This window comes from Centroberyx gerrardi, chromosome 5, assembly GCF_048128805.1.
Source record: "Centroberyx gerrardi isolate f3 chromosome 5, fCenGer3.hap1.cur.20231027, whole genome shotgun sequence".
Lineage (NCBI taxonomy): Eukaryota > Metazoa > Chordata > Actinopteri > Beryciformes > Berycidae > Centroberyx > Centroberyx gerrardi.
In genome coordinates this window covers 12,151,679-12,173,478 of record NC_136001.1, presented here as the reverse complement: position 1 = coordinate 12,173,478, position 21,800 = coordinate 12,151,679, and the positions used below count along the sequence as shown (strand labels likewise).

General features: G+C 40.3%; 2 protein-coding genes across 3 annotated transcripts; one reads left to right on the top strand and one right to left on the bottom strand.

Annotated features, from left to right (window-relative positions):
* Positions 1-4,266: 4,266 nt before the first annotated feature.
* On the top strand, positions 4,267-13,989 carry pkp1b (plakophilin 1b). The gene is made up of 13 exons (XM_071903893.2): positions 4,267-4,516; positions 5,380-5,474; positions 6,140-6,594; positions 6,734-6,875; positions 7,473-7,680; positions 8,068-8,236; positions 9,771-9,888; positions 10,855-11,034; positions 11,418-11,588; positions 11,848-12,001; positions 12,337-12,523; positions 12,654-12,738; positions 13,210-13,989. Exons 1-13 carry the CDS (start codon positions 4,324-4,326, stop codon positions 13,282-13,284), a joined length of 2,232 nt encoding a protein of 743 aa, XP_071759994.2. The 5' UTR covers positions 4,267-4,323; the 3' UTR covers positions 13,285-13,989.
* Positions 13,990-14,605: 616 nt separating this feature from the next.
* On the bottom strand, positions 14,606-20,853 carry tnnt2b (troponin T type 2b (cardiac)). Of its 2 annotated transcripts, none has more exons than XM_071903951.2 (11): positions 20,836-20,853; positions 19,687-19,713; positions 19,470-19,491; positions 19,298-19,361; positions 19,070-19,186; positions 18,801-18,878; positions 18,359-18,460; positions 18,147-18,259; positions 17,841-17,931; positions 17,418-17,458; positions 14,606-15,237 (listed from the first exon to the last, which is right to left on the bottom strand). In XM_071903951.2, exons 5-11 carry the CDS (start codon positions 19,166-19,168, stop codon positions 15,198-15,200), a joined length of 564 nt encoding a protein of 187 aa, XP_071760052.1. In that variant the 5' UTR covers positions 19,169-19,186; positions 19,298-19,361; positions 19,470-19,491; positions 19,687-19,713; positions 20,836-20,853; the 3' UTR covers positions 14,606-15,197. The 2 variants fall into 2 exon arrangements, with proteins under 2 accessions (XP_071760052.1, XP_078140003.1); XM_078283877.1 differs by having other exon boundaries at positions 19,687-19,710.
* Positions 20,854-21,800: the final 947 nt, after the last annotated feature.

Here is a 21,800-nt window from a genome sequence, read left to right as displayed (position 1 = left end):
TGCAATTGTGTTTATTGACCTTCAGACAGGCGAAATGCAGTAGGTGGAAGGATTAGGGGTTGGGGTTTGTGACTTTTCCAAAACGCATCCTGCCAGACTAAACGGGAGTAGCAAGTAAAAGTAGTGGCGCGCAGAAGTTTACTCAAAGAAGGCTCCTTTCCTGCTGTCAAGTCACCTCTTCCTCCTTTCCCCTCCCCCGTTAAGTCGTCTCCAGCTACTTTTTCCACCCGGCACACCTGGGGGCGGTCTCGGCCTCTCGGCCTGTGTCAGGTTCAGGTTCGGTCTGGGCAGTCTTTCTTCCAGCTGGCCGGAGCTGTTGTCTTCAAAGTCCTTTAGCAGGACTCTGTTCCCCCACAGTCCACAGCGCTGCTTCAGCTTCAGGTTGTCTCTGTGCAGGTTGTTGCGCAATTTCAGTTTGTCCAGTGTTTCTTCCAGCTGACTGCAGCTGTCCACAGTGTCCTCAAAGTCCTGGAGCAGGACTCTGTTGCTTCGCAGTCTGCAGCGCGGCCGGGCGACATTAAACAAACGCACAATCAAATGACAGGCACAGACAGTTTGATCTGAGCAGCAGAGCTGCCAGATTGTGTTGTGAAAATGGAAATGAAAAAGAAGAAACTAGACATTCTTTCTTAACCCGATGTGAGTGAGTGTTCAGGTGAATTTAACTTGTAGACAGATAGACATGTTATTGTCATTTCATATGATCCATCTTTGTAACTGAAATTACTATAGTGTAAAGCGGAGAGTGAAGGAATATGTAGCTATCTATTGTTTGATTGACTGTAACATTAGATAAATATGTTGCAGTGGTGTATGGAGGACCAGTCTCAGATTAGAGACAGACCAGCAGACTTCAGGTGACTAGATGATGTACAAAGTTAATAAAGCTAATGTATTCCTGGTTTTGCTGGTTGTTGATGCCATAAAAGTGATGCCCTCTCCTAACTGGTGCCCTTGTACACAATAATATTCAATTCATAAGCAAATCTCAACATGGACTAATAAGGACTACTGAAATTAATCAACACCCCTCCAGCCAATCAGAATCAATTCATCCAGCACAAAAATATAAAATAAAATAAATAAATATTAATGGTTGATGTTTTGAGAGATTACTTTTTTGTCATGTCATGTTTCCTGAAGCAGCCAGTTTTGAGGGAAGTAGCAGAAAATAGTGATACTCAGGTACGATCACCTTCAAACAGGGAAATGCTTGTAAAATATGAAACAAGTGAATTGTATTTTTTAAAGGTAATGTTATCCATTCCATCAGTATCTTAGCAAGGACAACAAGAGACTGAGGGAATCAGTGTCAAGAGTGTCAGCAAAGAGCAGCCAAACCAACCAAACCCCAGATCCAGGTCACTGCACCCATGGCTTCACCAAAGCCTTGTTCAGTTTATTTTATGTATGCAGTTGTTAGTGCTAAGTGTGATGGAATTTTCCATCAAATTTTAATAATTATGTAAAACAATTCCATTCCATTATAATACAGAGGTATGTTATAAGATCTTTAATTTGATCAGTTTAAGATTCAAGTTAACAACTGTATAGTGATGTGTGGCCTACATCATGTATACAGGATTTTTCGATGCAAAACATCTTAGAACTTGGCTTGTAACGCAGTAGAGTGTCCCAAATCTGTAAGGCAAAATACATGGAATGTCCCTGGTTCAGCCCCACATTGCTTGGGCTCAGCCCCAAATGTAGTCAAACCTTGGTGACCCTGCTTGGACCAATTATAGTGAATGAAACTCATGCACACATTCACCACTAGAGAGCAATGTTTCATTGCATCCTGGAAAAACCTTAGTGTCTGTGGTTGGGTCAAAGCAAACACATGTAAGGTGTGTTCTGCTGCTGGGGTGCTAAGGTGAATCCATTTGGGCTATACAGAGTAAATCAATCCAGCCACTGGCAAAGGTATTGGTCCAGTGGAGTGAAATCGGTTGGTTGCCCCTAAAATTGTGGCCAAATAGTGAGTTGACAAGGCCACTGTAGCAGATGTGTTTGGGCATTGTAAGGTTTTTGATGAGAAATGGCTCCAGTCAACTGTGGTTTGGGTTCCAACTGTCATACAATATGCTTTCATTTGATGATGTTAAGTGTAAATAAATGTTGCTATATGAAATTAATATGCCCATGTTATCTGTCATTTTGCGAAGTGAGCCACCCAAATGTTGGCTCCTGCCAAATTGAATCACCAAAACGGCTCTTCACCAGCCTTTGAGACAGATGTGACAACGCATGACAGAAGAGGGCACGTAACACCTGATAATGCTCACTGCCATGTTTGCCAGCTCCCACAAGCCAGCTGGCACATGTTCCCTCTCAGGGCAGGTGTACCCAAAGGTGTGGTATGTTCAAAGTTCTCTTGGTTTTTCCAGTACAAATACATTGAACTCATTCATTGAACCAATTCCAGAGACGGCAACTATTACATCTGATGCCTCAGCCACTGAGTAGTGCCATTTCCCATGATTAGTATTAACGGCTGTGGCTTTGTCACCAATGAAAGCACTGGTGGCAGAGCCAAATGAGCATGGGTTAGGCCTATGAATGATTCAGCTTACATAAGTTCCCGTGAGTGAGGAGAATTTTGCCATTTCAGCTTTTTTTCCCATGTGCTGGTAGGTATTGACGACAACCAAAAGGTCAGCTGTTACCTTGCCTCTATTCTATTCTGTTTTGTTCTATTCTATTCTACTCAGTTGACCCACCTTTTTAGCCTGACACAAACCTCTATGACTTAAAATCATAGTAAAACTGAAGATATGAGAGCATGAGAACAGGGTCTTTTAAGGGGAAATAAAAAACATAAGTCAATGTAAATAGTCATCCTTATACATTCTGTCATAGTGTGAAATAATGGTGAAATTAAAGCATGATTTCTCATCTTCTTAGGGCCCCCTGGGAATCCCTTCAAGGACCCCTGGTGGTCCCTGGACTCCCGTTTGGGAACCATTCACTGCTCTACCACACATGGTGGCAGAGGTGGGTTTACACTGCTTAATTACATAGGCCTATATCAGCCAATGCAGAAAGATACTGTCTTTTTATATATATACTTTTACTGATATCTTTACAATTTGTAATTTTGGTAACACTTTAGATTAGAGAACACATATTACTATTAATAAGTTGCTTATTAACATGCATATTAGTAGTGTATTGGTTCATTATTAGTCATTACAAACCACTTATTAGCGCCTTATTTTGCACTATTGTATTCTATAAGTATACTCCTTTAACTAAGGGTTTTCCCTCAATAGCCTCCTAGTTTGTGCTTATAGCAGTCAATAAGGAAGTTGTTGCACATTAATTGGGCTCTTCCTATGCTTTGCTCAGTATGGGGCTTATAAGGTGCTAGTGTTACATATTATTGAGGGAAATTATTAAGCTATTGAGGAAAACCCCATATAGTTAATAGTTATGTGTTCCCTAATCAAAAGTGTTACCGTAATTTTTTTTTACATTTCACATATAGGGATGACAATATTTGTTTTAGATTTTGTAAAGGTGAGAGTGAGAGTCACTGAGTGTTTCATCACTCAAACTGAAGCAGGAACACAGGAAAAATAAAAGAAAGGAAGAGTGAGTTGGGAAAGAAAAAAAGTAGAAAATGAGACATGAGAGGAAGGGAAAAATGAAAAGGGGGGGGGGGGGGGTAAAGATACAAGCAGGTGTACCTTTTCACATTATACATGGCTGCTACTATATATTAGAGATTAGGGCCATATGTGGAAAGTAAATGTATTTGAATTCTGAGAACAAAAGTTTAAAGTCAGAACTCTGAGATTCTGAGAAGTCAGACTTTATTCTCAGAATTCTACCTTTATTCTCTGAATTCTGACTTTATTTTAAACTCTTTATTCTCAGAATTTCAGAATATCTCAGAGCTCAAATACATTTTTCACTTGTGGCCCTAATCCCCTTCAGTGTCTTAGAATGTATTATTAATATTTCTACAATAATAAAAGAAAGGATGAAAAAAAAAAAAAAAAAAAAAGCATTTATGCTCCCCACGGAAGACTCTTTCACCGGCTGCACGCATCCAAGATATCCATTATAGGCTAATGCTTGTCAATAAAAAACATACTTGCCGGGACCCGCCTGATGTAGCCTGCATGCAGTTGAGTCACGCAGTCTTGCAGGTCTATTGTGCCGCTGATGGGCGCGGTCTAATGGCTGAGGGCAGGGCAGGGCAGGGCAGGGCAGGGCAAGGTGCGCTTTTATTACTTCACACAACAGCCAGTCTGCAGCTGACAGACTTCACATGTGAAACCTGTTCGGATGTTGTTGAGCCAGCTGAACTGAGCGAAAATGACGAGCCTTGCCCTTGATCCGCTGAAAACAGCGATCTCCATCGGGAATGTGGATGATACGTCGCTCGCTCTGCCGTCTGTGAACCAGTATCGATCCGGTCAACAGCGCGTTCTGGATCAAGTGCAAACTATCAAAAGAACCAAGTCAAGGCAGAGTACTAAAACTGGATCTCCTTCTCTTTCTCCAACAAGTAAGAATATAAAAAATCTGAATGGAAAATTATGTTAATATTTACTGTAATTGTTACCACCAGAACTTTATTGTTTTATGTTTATTATAGAGTCTATAATTATAGTCTTAATTATAGAGTTATTTCCAAGTGATAGTTAACAGCCTATAGGGTATGTGTAAGATTTTATCAGTTAAGAACTTATGAGTCAGCATTTTGTGATGGGCTTAAAAAGGCAATTGGTCTCAGAAAATCTAATCTTAAATATTAAATCTAAAAAAAAAAAAAAACTTTGAGCCTTATCTATTATACTGAGGGGAATTTTTTTTTAAAATCAAGGTAACAGTAACTTCTCAAATAATTTCATTTTTATTTTATTTTATCTTAATATTATTTATTCATTTGTAAGGGACCATGCACAATATTAAACATACATGTTCCCCTTTGATGTATTGTACCAGATTGAGCTGAAACTAATTTTCATCTGCAGTTCCTTTTGGTCCACCATGTTCACGGAGTCAATATTGTGCAATCAAATGGAGATTCCATTTGCAAATAGCACTTGAATATCCATGATAGAAGATACACCATAGAATATACACATGATTAAAATAAGGTTTACTGCGTGACCTTTGGTATGGAAGAAGAAGGTCTCATTATGGACAAATAGCTTTTCAGTAAATAATGTGTGAGATCTGAGCTCTCTGCTTCTGTTGTTTTAGCACTTAAATTCCTCTTGGTGATAGCATATGAATATCAGCATCAACTATATATATCAGTATTGTAGAAGGGTAATCGATTAACTAAGAGCTCAGATAAAGGCAGTGACCCTGGTGTGATCCCTGTTGTGCAAGTATGTTAACAACTGATTCATTTCTCTCCAGGCCCTCTGTACGACAGCGTGTTCGTAGACTCCTTCAAGTCACTACCGAGCACACTGAATGGAGGCTTCTTCGTGGGAAATGGTCTTTCTAAAGCGGTAAGCTATGGAACTTATCATAATGTGAAATCCTGCACACACACACACACATACACACACACACACACACACACACCCTTCACCCTCCACCACCCACCACCATCTCCACTGCTGCATTATAACTACTGAGATGTAACTGGTAACTATTCAAATGCAAGTTTTCAAAACATTACTTTTTTTGGCAATCTGAGTAAGCAGTGTGTTGCGCTTGACCACAATCTGATGAGTCTTTATCAAGTTCTCACTGTTATTCATGGGTTTGTTTTGCAATCACAAAAGCCAGGAAGGATACATGCAACACATGCCTTAACACACATTTTCTTTGGTAATGAATAGGTATGATGGGCCTAACAGTTGCTCAGCAATGATTCACCCCCTCTTGAGCTTTCTCCCATTTCTTTCTCAACAAATTTATTTCAAAATCTCATCTCTGACACATGAATTTGCATCAGCCTCACCCATAGAAGCTGTCAGGCATTCATATAATCATACTGGAGGGTTGCCCATTGATAGCTCTGTTATAATTCGATTTCCCCATTGCCAACTCTATATCAGTCAGTTCATCTTGCTTTTGTATCTGTGTTTACTGGTGAAATTGCTGAAATAGGCCTTCTTCAGAAAGGATTATTGTTCATTATGTGCACTTGTGTTCTTTGGCTCTGCAGCTCAGCCAGGAGAAAAACATCAACCGGCAAATCATCAATAACGCCAAGGGATCAACTGTCCAGAGGAACACAATGTTGTCTAACTATCAGTATGATAGGGGTTTTGCTCCCGTCGGCTCTGTGGCGCTTGGTAAAGCCAACACCAGCCGCAGTGAGCCCGATCTGGGTTGGCAGCTTTCCAGGCCGAAACGCGCTGCTCCGTCGCAGAGGCTCCTGTCCAACAGGTCCAACACCTACGTGACAGAAAGGACCACAAATCAGTTCTTATCAAGCGGCTCGCCACAGCCTCAGCCTCAGCCTCAGCCTCAGCCTCAGCCTCAGCCTCAGTACATTATGAATGGCACAGGTCAGACCAAAACAAACAACCAGTTCATAGCCGGCCAACTCGAAATGTACAAAGCGCCCTCAAAGCATTCCATTGTTGAGTGTGCACCCAAGAGCAAGGGAGATTCTGGGTGAGCGCAATGAAAAATTACTAATATGCTTAATTTCATGTGATATGAGTGTATGGAATCTTTTATTGAATATGCGTCAATGCCCTCAGCGTGTATTCTGGAAATAGCATTTAGTTTGTTAACGTGTTTTTTCCTACAGGTCAAATGGCAACAGTGGTATTGCTGATATCACTATGAAGGAGGCTGTGGATTATCTGTCCAATGATGAGGAGACGTACCAGCACTGCGGGGCCTCTTTCATTCAGCACAACACCTTCATTGACGACAAGACTAAACAGGAGGTGGTTTATCTTGTGCTGTCAGACTTCTATAATTTCCATCCGAATGTAACCAACAATTTTGTTTTGATGTTTTGAGAAATGGCAGGTGATGCACCTGGCCTCTGCCCTTTGGCCCTTGGAAAGGCCCCAGGAAAGGAATAGTTCACCATAAAATGAAGATTCAGTCATTATCTACTCATAGCTATTTCAGTCGAAACTCCATTGAAGTTTGTAGGACAGCATGCTTTTGTTTGGAGCTGTAAGATGAGATGGAAGTACGGGGGCTAACTCACTGTGTATTTGGTGGTCATACAAACCTCAATGGAGTTTTGACTAACATGGGCGGGAGTAGATATAAGATAATGACTGAATTTTCATTTTGGGGTGAACTATTCCTTTACTGGGGCATCACTGAGGGCAGAAGGTCTCCTACACGTACATCACCTGCCATTTAGTCCTCCCTAGAAAATCTAGCTATTACTTGACTTTACTATTGAGGCTGCATATAAAACCAACAATTCTATAATATTGCTTAAAATAAATTACTGTAATTTGGGATTTGGTATGATTACTGTGCGCTCCAGCAGTGCTAACCCCATAAGCCCGCTTGTCTCCCAGGTGTTAAAGCTCAATGGCATCGCTCCCCTGGTGGGTCTGCTGCGCAGCCCCAGTGTGCAGGTCCGCCAGACAGCGTCGGCCGCCCTCCGCACCCTGTCCTTCAAAAACAACAGCAACAAGGAGGAGGTGGAGCGCTGTGGCGGCATCACGGAGGCCGTGGCCCTGCTCAGAGACACAGACTCTTCAGAGATACAGAAACAGCTGACAGGTAGACGATGTTGGCTCCGGCATATATGCACACACAGACATACACACACACACACACACACACAGCACAGACAGAGAGGCACTTTGATGTCTTTAAGGATAATCCTGTTTAGAAACTGCTGTCAATCACTGAGCTATACGCTGTCGTGCTGCAGAGGATATTAACATCTGAAGCATGTTGCCAAAATCTGCCCACTGGCTGTTGTTCCAGTGATCAAACCAAATATAGGAATGGCTACATATGAACCTCAAGTCTTTGTAAAATTGACATTTTTGCACATTAAGATTTCTTTCTGTCGTTGCCACAGGCAGTGAGCTCATATTTGACTGATTTGCACTTTAGTGTCATTCTCAGGTCAAAGAGCTGAGGTTGTGTTTTTGTCTCCAGGCCTTCTGTGGAACCTGTCATCTGTGGACAGCCTGAAGCCTGACCTGGTGAAGAGCGCTCTGCCTGTGTTAATGGAGAGTGTCATACTGCCTTGCACAACAGGTCCTGAGCGGACCGTCAATAACAACATGGACCCTGAGGTCTTCTTTCATGCCACAGGATGTCTAAGGTAAGCAAAATGTCAATGGTAATCTCACACTTGGCTTAGGTGGATCTGCACTCAGCACTGCTTATTTTATTTACTTCAAGTTTATTACTTGGCATGCTTTTTATCAACCCTTTTTTCCATTAAATATGTATTTTGTCTGAACTTGATTGATTGCATTAGATGCGTAGAGCTAGACTGACATGGTTAAAAGAAGCAGATTAGCCAAGAAGTTGATAAAGCACAGGTGCGCTTTAATATACTCTTATGTAAAGTTTGAATTAGTCTGGGTATATCTAATGCAGATGACAGCATCATGATTTTACTGTGAAAACAACTTGCCTCTCTGCTTTACACAGCTTGATAGTTGCCCTATTATCAGCTTTCACAAAACTGGACTGACTTTCATTGTGCAGAATAAAAGATTATTAGCCTATACTGGCATTTGTACCTTTTAGTCATGCAGAGAGAATTAAAAACTTTGGCCTCTCTGCATAACTGTTTCGCGGATGTTGAGGACTGGCTGTCAAAAAATGTTTACATTTAAATTTGGACAAAGCTGAAGTCCTCCTTATAGGCCCTGAGCGCATTTCCAGCTAAATTTGTCCCGGTCTTGCTCCTCTAACTCAACATGTTCACCCTGCTTCCCAGAACTTAGGAGTCCTGTTTGACCCGAGCTTTTACTTTGAGCAACATACTAAAAGCTTGTTCAGTCATGTTTTTTTTCCATCTCAGGAACAAAAATGTGATCTGTCTTAAATTTCAGCAATACAGAGAGCATTATACATGCTTTCATTTCATCTCACCTTTACCACTGCAATGCCCTGTTTACCTGCCTTAATCAAAAAGAGGTAGAATATGTTCTGCTCCAACGGTTTTAACCAAAACTAAGACGGCATCATCTCCCCCATTTTAGCATCTCTTCACTGGTTGCCTGTCCATTTTAGAATTAATTTTAAGATTTTATTGATTACTCTCCATGACCTGGCCCCCAGTTATCTTTCTGAACTTTTGATCCATTATAAGCCTCCACAGAGCCTGAGAAAGACTAAAAGCGACCAGGCTTCAGGGCTGCCAACAACTTACCTGGCAATGCCTTTTAATTATCTAATTGATTTCTAATTGTTGGCTTGCAAATCATACCACAAATAAACCCAATAAAGTGCCTACAAGAACACAAATCATCAAAAGTTTCAAAATGATTGATTCATGCCTAGTGTTGACCTCTAATACTAATACTAATACTAATACTAATGACTAGAATTGTTTTCTTAATGGAAAAATAGGGCTTTCAAATATCATCAAACTTATGTTGACTTAACGGCTGATTCAAGGATTTATATTTAGGCTTTGTAATGTGTATGTTTTATCTGTCAATGTTGTTTTATACTGTTATCAGTTTGTTTTGTTAGAAACTGGAAACTTGTAACTCTCACTAAGTAATGTGACAGCAATTGAAGTCAGCCAAGAATCTCGCTGACGCATTTGAAAATGGCTGCCTAATCGGTAATTTATCAAAACACTGTTTAATAGATATCTTTAATTTTATTTTCAACAGAAACCTAAGCAGTGCCAAGCAAAGCAACAGACAGGCGATGAGAAAATGTCGTGGTTTGGTTGACTCTTTGGCCAGCTATGTCAAGGACTGTGTGGAGACAGGCCGACCAGATGATAAGGTGAACAAAGAAAACAGTGTTTAATTTTACCGTCTGTTAATCCCACCCGCTCTCTCTGTCTCCGTCTCATTTTGTCTCTTAGTCACACGCAAACATGTCACACCCTCATTTCCAAGGCACAGAAACTGAAACTGAACAAAAATAAAAGCAAACATTTGTCACTAACTGCAATCTGAAATATAATTAAGTCTGTCCTGAATTATTGACACGCTACATTTACGCAAAATAGCAAAACTAAACAGGGAGATGCATTTTGAACTAACCCAGCCTTTGCCATTATGTTATTGACTGTAGTTTGTATGGAGCTAATCCTTACGCGGCACATCTGAGTCATAGGCATGCTCTGTTTTCTGCTGCATGGGAAAGTATGTACTATATGCTATGTTTATTTTGTTTGACCTTTATACAGTAATTTATACAGTCATATGATCTGAGCCATACACCATGGCCATTCCATTTATGCTTAATATTATATACTGGATATTTTAAAAACTATGATTATGGCTTGGCAATAAGGCTTGTCCACTTGAACACGACAACTGCTTTGTCTGATTGGACACCCAGACTTGTTGCAAGTTATTTAATTGAACAACTTGTATTCTTGTATTGTATTATTCTGTTATTTGAATCAATCATATAATTATCTGCTTCAGTGCTTGATTTAAGATTCAACACTACAACATGTGCTTCATTTATTCAGTATTATAAAACTTAGATCCCCTTTTTTAAATGAATTGAACAAACATCACTTTGCTAAAGTTGGATAAAATTTATTCATGTGTTAAGGCCTAATCAGAGGCTAAATAGTAGCATAGGCACTGAAACATTTTATATTCAGTCTTGGACAAGTTCAGTATATTGTTGAACAAGTAAAGTCTATTTGTCAAGGTGCTCCAAAATGCCTAATGTCGAGTCCTGTATGTATTCTTATACTGTATGTCTTTTCCTTCCTAACTGTTGGAACAGTCCGTAGAAAACTGTGTCTGCATCCTTCACAACCTGACGTTCCAGCTGGAGGCCGAGGCCCCGGCTCTGTTCAGCAGGATGACGGCCTTGGCCAGGACCTCCAGCAGGCGCCACAGCCAGGGAGAGACCGGCCCCATCGGCTGCTTCAGCCCACAGAGCAGCAAAGTGCTGGAGCACGAGGTGAGATGAGGACGGAGCAGAACAGAGACAAGCACACACACCGGTACCAATTTATCTTAAGACAAGGAATGGCACATTTTCAGGTCTAGACAGGACATGTCTGTGTGTGTCATGTCATTCACGCCTGCTCAATGTGTAATAGTCATTTAATAACAATGTTCCTTCTGACAGTCAAATCATGTCTGGTATCTTGCGCATTGTGTCGAATTTTATCACTTCCACTTCCAACGATAAAATGCAAGATGAAACCTGTGGGTTGGGCTTTGTTATGTGCCAAGACAAGATATTTCACCAAGCACCATCACACAGTGTGAGATCAAAAAGTCTGATGCTGCCTTTAGATGTATTTTCCAATGTGTATTCCTGTTTCCGTTCTGGTGTAGCGCCACTTTGACTACCCAGTGGTCGAGGATCCACACCCGACTGGAGCAGGTTGGCTGATCCACTCCAAAACCCTGCAGAGTTACCTGTCGCTGCTGGAATCCAGCCAGCGAGACGAGACCCAGGAGGCCTGCTGTGGAGCGCTGCAGAACCTCACCACACACCCAGGCATTGTAAGGAAAAACCTCCCCTGTGTAGTGTTACTCGTTCACATGGAGATGGACCAAGAGACCGAAGGAACAGAATACAGACAGATTGTTTCGTAGAATTGTAGCTCATTAGTACTAAATTGGCTTGACTAGAAATTGTTGTCCATGTACATAATTTTTCTACCTGTAAACCCATGATTCCAAAGTCAACCTTACGTTTGCTTGCATGCAACAACTTGTTTGCTTAATTCTGAGTCTTTGATATGGTTTTCTATATCCACAGGTCTCCAGTGTAATGAGCCACACCATTGTGCAGAAGTTGAACGGCCTGCGTGTTATCACTCCCCTTTTGAAGTCGACCAAACCCAACTTGCAGAGAAACACAGTGGCTCTGGTAGGAAACCTGGCCAAGAATCATCACCTGCGGAATGCAATAGGTGAGAAGGAGATCCAAGACAGCGCTTCACAATTTCTGTTAAATGACTTCCACATTCTGTTTTGTTTGAAACATAAAACTGATTAAACATCTAAAATGCTAATATTATATGAGAAAACAAATTGAGTTTGCTAATAATTTCAATAAAAAACTAGAATGAGTTTAACTTCAATGTCAGCAATCATTTTGTCAGAGCAATGTAGGTGTCACATTTTCAAAATGAGCGATATGTCATTTGGAATGAAACCCTTCTTTAACCTAAACAATCATTTGCGATTTTACAAGCGTTTGCTTGTGGTAAATAGCCAATGGGTTTTGTTTGTCCTGTCATTGAAGGCCGGAAAACGCTCCCAGAACTGGTCGGCATCCTGAGCGCCGGCACCAAGGGAGCGAATGAGTCTGACGACACTTTGGCCATGGCGTGCCAAACGGCTCACTGCCTGCTTGTAAAGGAGCCTGAGCTGGGCAAGCGCCTGCTAACCAACAACCTGATCAACTCACTGAATGATCTCAGCCAAAACAGGTAAAGTTACATGGAATCAGAGACAATTTGCAGCATATACACTGAGCCCAGTTATTGCTCCAAGCCTGAAAATTACTTTGACAATGGTAATAATCTAGACGTTGACTGATGTTGCTTTCCTCTCTGTTAGATATTTCCCCAAATCTAGCAAAGCTGCAGCTCTGCTTCTCTACAACCTGTGGTCAGAGAAAGATATACAAAGCTTCCTGAAAAAGGTGAGTTCAGACTTATCCCGGTTGCAAGGATCTGCCTAAGCTGGGTGTGTCTTTACTATTTTTTCCCCCGTTCAACTCAAAAGTCCACACCTCTCTCAGGTATTTTAGAGAAAGTGGGGAAGACAGATTGGAGGATTAGACGGTGATCTCTAATGGGAAAATACCCATGAACACCCATGAATGTGAGTGAGGAGCTAAAGCGATATGGCTAAGGAATCTAGTATCACAGGTTCAAGAAAACACTCATGGGACTTCACGTGCATATGGATAATAGCAAGCTAGCTCTGTATTATACAGTTTTTGAGGATGCATGCTTGTTAGGACCCTAAACTCATGATGTAATATTGAGAAAAAACTTGCCATGAGAAAAGCGCAAGTAAGCTCGCAGGTTTGTCAATGTGTGAGGCGCTGTAAGTTCATTTTAATTATTGCGGTGTAAATGCTGATTTTTGTTGACTATTTGTCCTGCAGCAAGGAATGAATAAGGCTTCCTTTGTGAATGACATCACCATGGCGGCACACAAGTCTGTTCAGGTCATCGAGTAACACGACTGAAATGGATCTCTGATTCACATCTACCAACGTAACTCAACTGCAAGCCCACTCCACAGCCATGGGACATGAACATAATGAGGCTGAGTAACATCCTCTCCACTGTCATTTCGCATTGAATCACACAACCAAAAACAAACAAACAACAGGTTATTTGGCCCTGTATATACAGTACTAGTACTAGGGAAAAGGGTGGAGGTGAAAGGTCAAAAATGATAGTGTTTAATATACTAGCAACGGGCCTGTCATTGCTGTACGTTTTTATTTGCTTATTTGCTTTCTACTCTTTATTGATATCAATTTTATTCCATGTGCATTTTGTGTCTGTGCCTTCATTCTTCTATCTGGCTTTATCAGTTGGCTTCATTAGACATTTGTAAGGTTGAGAATCAGATTGTTGAAAATATTTTGCCCTAGAGACAGATTTTGGTTTTGTAAACCAAAGTTAGAGAGTTAGAGATTATTTTCTTTGTAAGTCTGTCATTATTAAGTTGATTATTAAGTTGACATTGACATTGTCTCCAGCAGTGATGCTCCAATTTTTGTTCACATTATTGTAAATAGCACTTTTATTGCATGTTTCAGTGGATGCATTCATCTTTTTTTCATGTGTACATCTGTGATCTTTAAGTGACCCAATTGTATTGTTGCTAAGTGTCAATAAAGCTGACAGAGATATGCTCCTCAGACGGGAAACGATACCAAGGGTTTCTGAATCATCATTGAATCTTTGAATGTCGTATTCGTCACTATTAGCAACCTGTGACAGTCATAGTTATTTGGTGCTGCGTGGAGAGTGTGGGATAGTGAAACCTCCCTCTTGTCTTGTCGCACCCCTCTAGGTCCTGCCTCTGGGCAGATTACCAGCACACATCTTTCAAAAGTTATTTACTCCACCCTTATGATTTATTTTCCAGGGTTTAAGACAGAGCTATGAGAACCAGACAGTGCAGCTGTTGTTGCTTTGAGTGTATTATGTAATTGTTGACCCGTTTTGAACCTGGGTCTCCCACACAGCTAACCACAAATCCACTAGTCAGCTAGAAGTGAATCCAGTGGCCATGGGGGATATTTTGACTTGGCTTCTGGCAGTTCTGCTCTGTTAAATAATCCTTTAATTTAATATGAGTTATGTGCTCATAGCATTGTAGCATGTTGGTCATGCAAACAAAACAGATAGATAAATAGATAGACCTCGAGGGACTTACTGTAACTCAGCCAATCACAGAAATTGTGTGCGAAGTTGTGTGCCAAGTAAACTAACACTTCAATAAGTTTGACAGACACATTTGGTCTCATTAATGAAGGTGCGGCTAGGCTTTTAATAGCTGTGGAATTAGTGCTCACCCTCAAGTTCCCACCAGTTAAGGAACCAAAGAGTGGCAGGAAGGAACAAGACATATTTTATTATATTCTAATCACAAAATAGTAGCCACAGGAGTCAAAGTTAGTTTTGACTTCACTTTTGTTTCTATTCTACGAAACATTAAGGGTTAGTTTTAGGGTCAACATAGCACATCTGTTGTTGCTGCTGAAAGTGTTTACCTTTCAGACAATAAAGTCAGCAAAATGGGCTACACACTTCCCGTCTCCAGTCAATATTAAATAAACACATGCGGCAACACTGGGACTGATCAGGACATTTTGCAATCAGAAAATCTATACTACATTTCTGGTGTTTACCTCAACATGCTCTTCATTTCACAGCTAATTGATTTAAGAGAATCTTAGGAGATATTCAGACTTGCTCATTTTACTCTTTTGTGACAACAATTAAATGTTCAAGTATTTATTTAGGAAACATGTTATGCTGTTTCAGTCACACTCTATGATCTCAGGGACTTGAGGATGTTCGCCTCTCAGTGTAGATGTGAAATCGGCAGTATTCCTCTGGTAGATGTTAGACGTTACTTCCTCAGGCCACGCTTGCTCCTGCTGCCCTTTGAACTGAGAATAAAGTAAAGTTAAGCAGAGCTCCATTGTATCAACCAGTATACAACATAGCAATAATGCATACCAAAACTGCATAATTACAGTACAGTAGAACCTCATTCATCCAATTTTCCGATGTGATCCTTGCACTCTTATCTATTGGTTGCTTCTAATGTTTGCAGTCTAGGAATTTTGTTTTCTATTCTATTCTACTATTCTACTATTCTTCTCTAGTGATTGCACTCATCAATCACTGTCTTACCCACTGCCCTGTACATATATATAGCCATAATTTGATTTTGATGCACAGAATAAACTAATTGTTGTATCTTTTTAACCATTATACATACAATCTGAAGATTTTACCACTGCAATGAATAAAAAGTCAGGAATTTGTCAAAACTTATATTCATTTCCCTTGTGTATGACCTACTTTTACTTGTTCAGACATATTCACATGCTTATAGTTCAGAATTTGGTCAGCAGATTTTTTTTTTCCTTGCACATATGGCACTACTGAAGAACAACATCTGCCCCGCAGTGTAGTCAGTCTATTATTTAGGAATAGACATACACTAACTTGCTTGATCATGCATTCTGAATCTGTTTTCTGTCAATAATACCTGCATAAATGTAGCCTACTATAGTCTATTCTGTGTCTGCGTGACCAATATAATTTATCCCTCTGCAAATGTCCTTTTGGCGAGCTTTGAGAGTTTGAGTGCTGCTGCTGTCCCGGGATAGCTAGTGAAGGCTTTTCATAGCTGCCTGCCATGAGAAGGGGATTTGCTACCAAATAGTATTTGAGTATCACTGCACTGCCATTTTTATCTACTGTATCTACCCTGGTACTTGACCCTGCAGCTTACTGCCAAAAAAAAATACAATACATAACTATAGTTGTAAGCTACAATGAAATAAATAACAGTGATTCTGTACTTCTATGTGAGAATATAGCTTTATGTATGTTTTGTATTGATAGTAGTTAAATTAATTTAGATAATTCAGCTAACAATGTATTTTTGTAAGCTCTTGCATCTATTAAAATGCCTGAAAATGAATTATTGGTCTCCATTCTCATAGTCTTAGCTGGAGATTATAACTGTAAACCAAGACCCAGGCTCAATTTCAGTGTGATTATTGTTAGGAATTATCAATCATACATTATACACTCTTGGCTGCCATATCCTGTAGGCAAGCTGAAGTCAAAAGCTTTTTATAAGTATTTTATTACAGCCTGAGTTTAGATCGCGCTCACTGTAATTCAGCCTACTTAAAGCAGAGATCTGGAGGTATTTGGAGAGCAACAGGGGCTGTTCACTGTTTTATTACGAGCTGCATTACCAGAGATGATATCACATAGCAGTTTTGAGGTCTCTCAGCTGTTGTACTGCCATTACAGTCCATCTATCTCCCTCTTCTAGTCTATACATGTTTGTGCATATGTTGTTCAGATGCCCTTTGTTAAGACACCTCTCTTACGCTCGCCTTTTGTTTTCCCAATCCTGTTTAGTTGGGTATACTCAGGAAATAGCCCTGCTATGGGGCAGCTGGCACCAGCAGCTGTCACTGAAGCCACTTCAAACAGGCGGGGAGCAGCGAGGGAGAGAAGGTGAGGGGAAGTTGAAACAGGAGGAGGTGGAAACTCGATGAGGTCGCTAGGTGAACGTCTACATCGGGGCAGGCTTATCTGTCTTAGCAGGGAATTATCAATTTCTGTCTCGCTGTTGGAGGAAAACAAGAGCAGGAGAAAGTCTTTCCCCCCCTTGTTTTTGTTTGTTTTCCCCTTTTTAATGGTTGGCATGAATACGTTGTTTTATCCATCTTAAAGAAAGGTCAAGTTTGTTGTCTAAAACATAAATATTTGTTATTGTATTCATATTGATAACAATTATAGTTGTCAGATTACTGTGCCATAAAAAGTAACATGAATCATCCTACAAAGGTCACATTGTTGTATATTACACTGTATTACTAGATGACCACTTTAGCCTCAAGACTGTACCATACTGCCACAAACAGATTAGTTACCAAGTTAACTACAGTGGAAACTAAGGATATGCTTTACCACGTTTATACCTTTTTTTCTGCATTTTTTTCATGCAGTACATGTGTTGGAAAGCACTGAATAAAAGTCATAATACCCCCAGTGATTTTGGTACTTTCAGTGTATGTTCTAAATACGATTGACTTACCTTTTCTGATGATCGCTGACCCGGTTTCTCAGCACCGTGACCTAGATAAACACGTAATTGCAGGTTTATTGGTACATCCATGACATTTTGATATACTGATTTTGGCTCTGACTCATCACTCTTTCACACTCCTGTTAAAGCGTGTGAATTGGTGTGATGTACAACTAAACTTTGGCTGAGTACAGTAACTGAGAAATTGGGAGCAGTCAGGTATATTGCGTGTACGTATACGTGTGTGTGTGTGTGTGTGTGTGTGTGTGTGTGTGTGTGTAATTGTAAATGTTTTTTTTGTGTTGAAAATTACCCATAAATCTATCAGTCGTGGCGTGTTGCTATTTTTGGCCTGCATCCTAGAAGCTTCAGAAGGATGCATTAACAATAAAGGAGAGCAATGTAAAATCATTTATATCTGGTATAGCTTACCTCATACTTCTGCCTTGTGTACTTATACTGAAGTTCAAATTTCTCAGCCTCTAGTTGTTGCATCCACTGCCACAGCTCATTGGCTTTTTCCCTGTGTCAGTATGGATGAGGAATATGACAGTAAGTGTTGAAGAAAAGTGTTAAGGTTGTGAGTAATGGAAAATGATGCATCCTTTGATCTAAAATTGATTACAGAAACAATTTTGTGTGAAGTGAATATTGAGAGCAGCAATTATGGATTCCTGTGCGGGGTCAGAAAACATATTTGTTCAACAATTCATCAATAGCTTATTGTATTAGTTTTACCTGAGTTTGTCCTCTCTCATGTGATCAACGCTTAACTCCTTACGGCGATCGCTTAAAATCTTCCTCTTCTTTTCTCTTTCCGTCTGTCTTTTCGTCCCACCCTTGTTCTGTGTCTGTGGTTAGGGAACGCAGCACATGTGATGATGCGTTAAGATGCGTTAAGTCCCCAGCAGCTCAGGACTTTCATGTTAAGAAAATTCACATTTCATCACCTTGTATCCAGAGAAATTCAAGCTGCTTAGGATCTTCTTCTTCTTTGCATCATCATCTGCTTTCTTCTTTGCTTCTTCCTCTTCTTTCCTTGCTTTCTCTTCCTGGTGGGCAAAACAAGAAACAAGCCTTGATCACTCTCGGTTACAATATTTGCAGTCTTCATGTTTATTTATTACATCCATATCAGACCTGGGTTAGGGTTAGCAAATGCAAAGGGTTGTATGCAAAAATGATTTATAATGTTTGTTTTGACCTGCTTGGAGTGCCAGGTGGGTGGGCTTTCCCCACTGTCAGAATGACTGCCAGAAAATGTTTGAGTGAATTTAGAAAATTTCTGCGATTGACAGCCTCACTGACACCTCTGATGTGAAACCACACCTAGGCACACCAAGCCCCTTAAAACAAAGACTTGTGAATATTATTTGACCTCTGTATACGTACAGCTAGTTTGTTTTGCCGTTCTTTCTCTCTCTCTGCTCTGATCTTCATCTGCTCTGCTCTCTCTGATCTGCGTTTATCCTGAGGAACAAAATGAAGCATATTTTAGAGACAGAAAGAAATTCTGTGCACTTCCAAATATGACTTTATGACACCACTTTATGAGTCAGGACTTACATGTGAGCCATCCATTATAGTTAAGCATTCCACGTGTGTCTTAAACAAGAAAAATGCATGTGATTTTGCAACAAAGGAAGGGGATATAAACATACAATACGATCTGTAAGGCTGAGGAGCTCCTCTTCCTCCTTCTTGCGGCTCTCAAAGTGAGCCTCAATCAGGGTCTGGAGCTCAGTCAGGTCCTTCTCCATACGCTTTCGATGAATGTCCTGACATCATACGGAGAGAGAAAATGTGGGGTGAGAGAGAAAAGTTATCCCCTTTCTGCCAAAAGCACACAGCTGCAAGTATATCTTTGATCTACGCGGAGGTGCGCTTACGTCAAAGTCCACTTTTTCTCCATCTGGGATCTTGGGAGCGGCCAAGCCAGGCACGAAACCAGGCCTGAAGAAGAGGCAAACATGAAAATATTTTCCATTGGTGTGAAGATTTCTCACAGTGAATCTACTTCACTTTGAGTTATACTGCGAATTTTTTAAATGTCGTTCTTACTTTGACTTTGGCTTTGCCTCCTCTGTATCTCCAGTGATCAAAAAAAGGAAAATAAAAAAAGAAAAGTCAAATCTTTATCACTACATTTATGAAGCAACTCATTACAAAACAAGAAACAACTTGTGAGGTAATGCATGAGAAAAGCTAGAGAGCAACATTTTTTCCCTCATTCTCACACATGACCTCTCTCAGTACTTCCTTATTGACCCTTCCATACCTCCGTCTTCATTCTCCTCGGCATCTGCTGAAAGATGAGAGGGTCAGTGCAATGTCAACACTGACAGTGATGTAGAAAAAGTGCAGAGAGCTCACACTGAAATAGAGGGTGATGAAACCCACGGACGCCCTGGGGGACAGTGCTAAACCAGTTTGGACCAAAGGCCACCAACAGCCCTTCAAATGTAAGCTTTATTTGTGCAGCACTTTTTCAAAACAGAGTTACAAAGCGCTTTGCTATAAGTCAGTAAGAATAAGTTTAAGTTGAATAATAAACAAGGAAATACACATTAAAAATTTAAAAAATTTATATAGGTAAAAGGTAATAAAACTTAGGTATGAAAGCCTGCCGAGAAAATTGTGGTCGAAGAAGTAATTTAAACAGCAACTAAAAATGTCACTTATGCCCCTTTCGCAACAAACCTTCGTTATGTGACTGAGACTAATTAGTATTAAATATCATTGGAAAGCTCTTGTTGAGCTCTGTGTTGTCAAAACAAGATATTTGTAACCATAAACAAAATCAAAATGAAGGGGAAAATCCAAAAGACTCAAGTGAAGACACTAGATTAAATTTGGTGCCAACAGGGTGTAACTGCACGTAATAGTTTTTCTTTTTTTTTTTTTTTCTAGAATATAAATTTTGTGATTCCTAATCTCTCTAAAATTATGAAAGGTTCCTATGTAACGTTTTGAATAAAAAAAAGATGCAATCATTTAAAGTTTTGGTTTTGCTCTGCTATAAAATTAGGAAAAGGTCACTTACGCAACTTTCACTTCACACCCTCTCTGTGGCCATACTATTACATGGAGAGCTTAATCTTAATAAGCCCGCCTGGTTAAGCCAGTCTTAGCACAAATGTATCAAGTGTCATTCCACTTACACAATGTTGTTTGTCTCTAATTTAAGTGAAGGCACAGCAATCAGTAATGATGGACAACTTTAGACACATAGCAGTCCCTTTGTGTGACTGAGGCAACACTGTAGCTCCTGTCAGCACTGACGGACTTGGCCATAAAGGTATGCGGGCATGTTCGTTTTGTCCTAAGACTCGGGGAAAGCAACTGAGGAAGTCCTTTAGGTTATCGCTGGTTTTAAACAATAGATCACTGTCATGTTTACTGCTGCAGCTAGGCGTGGCCCCCATACCTTGGCTGGCTTCCTCCTGACTCTCTGCCGAGTGAGACAGAGAAAGAGAAACAGAGAAAACTTGTCCATCAGTCTGTCAAGTTTGAGTTTTTTTGTCAGTCATCAGTATTTATCTTCCTCCACCAAGGGGCATCAGTGCAGAGAACACACTCAACATAGGACAACAACATTTCTTCTGTAACTTAAACTAGTGTTTAGTTCAGATATCATCAGAAAAATGCAATGCTCACTGACTGTAGTTATTTATATACTAGATCTTGCTACTTCATTCACATTTAATGCTGCATAATGTAGTCTTGGGTAGACTTCATCACCAGTCTAAAAATAACATAGGCTAACAATTTTGAAGCAAATGCCTATAATATGCTTCTTTGTATCTTTAACTGTGATGGGAGAGTAGGAACATCACAATTCAAAGTCCACAATTCAAGTCAAAGTTTGCTCTTCTAGACACTCAATTATTTCAGTGCTAAATACATTTCATACTTATTTTCCGGGGGTAAACTTACTTCTCTAAACCACAGCTTGAAATGGAAATAGCCGCTGTGAACTATAGTTTCAGCTGAGATTTATTGATGATATTAGAGCTAGTATTGTATTTCATCCCCCGGACTTGCAATTATATCCCACTTGTAAATCAGCAGTGAATGTCATGATGTTTGTCAACTCTCACACTACACAGCTGCCCACAGCTTGTTATGAACACAGTTATGTCTACTATAGCTGGCATGCAAACAAATATTAGCATAAGCAGTACTACCTTCTATCTCCTCCTCCTCCTCTACCTCCTCCACCTCCTCCTCCTCCTCCTCCTCCTCTGCTATCTCTTCCACCTCCTCCACCTCTTCTGTGCAAAGCAAGCATTTTGGGTCAGCAAGCAATCAATCTCCCAACAAGAGGACATCAGAAACAAACTACTGCTCATTAACCACCGGAGTGGTCATTAGATCAACATTGTTTGTACC

Bases quoted from the DNA above. Each gene is read 5' to 3' on its own strand.
- tnnt2b (XM_071903951.2), bottom strand. From the start codon at position 19,168: ATGGAGAAGGACCTGACTGAGCTCCAGACCCTGATTGAGGCTCACTTT. The intron at 18,879-19,069 runs GTATGTTTATAT...TTTGTTCCTCAG, and splicing joins TCAGCCTTACAGATCGTATT to GATAAACGCAGATCAGAGAG. The intron at 17,459-17,840 runs GTAAGCTATACC...GTGTTTATCTAG, and splicing joins ACACAAGGCAGAAGTATGAG to GTCACGGTGCTGAGAAACCG.
- pkp1b (XM_071903893.2), top strand. From the start codon at position 4,324: ATGACGAGCCTTGCCCTTGATCCGCTGAAAACAGCGATCTCCATCGGG. The intron at 4,517-5,379 runs GTAAGAATATAA...ATTTCTCTCCAG, and splicing joins TCCTTCTCTTTCTCCAACAA to GCCCTCTGTACGACAGCGTG. The intron at 5,475-6,139 runs GTAAGCTATGGA...TTGGCTCTGCAG, and splicing joins GAAATGGTCTTTCTAAAGCG to CTCAGCCAGGAGAAAAACAT.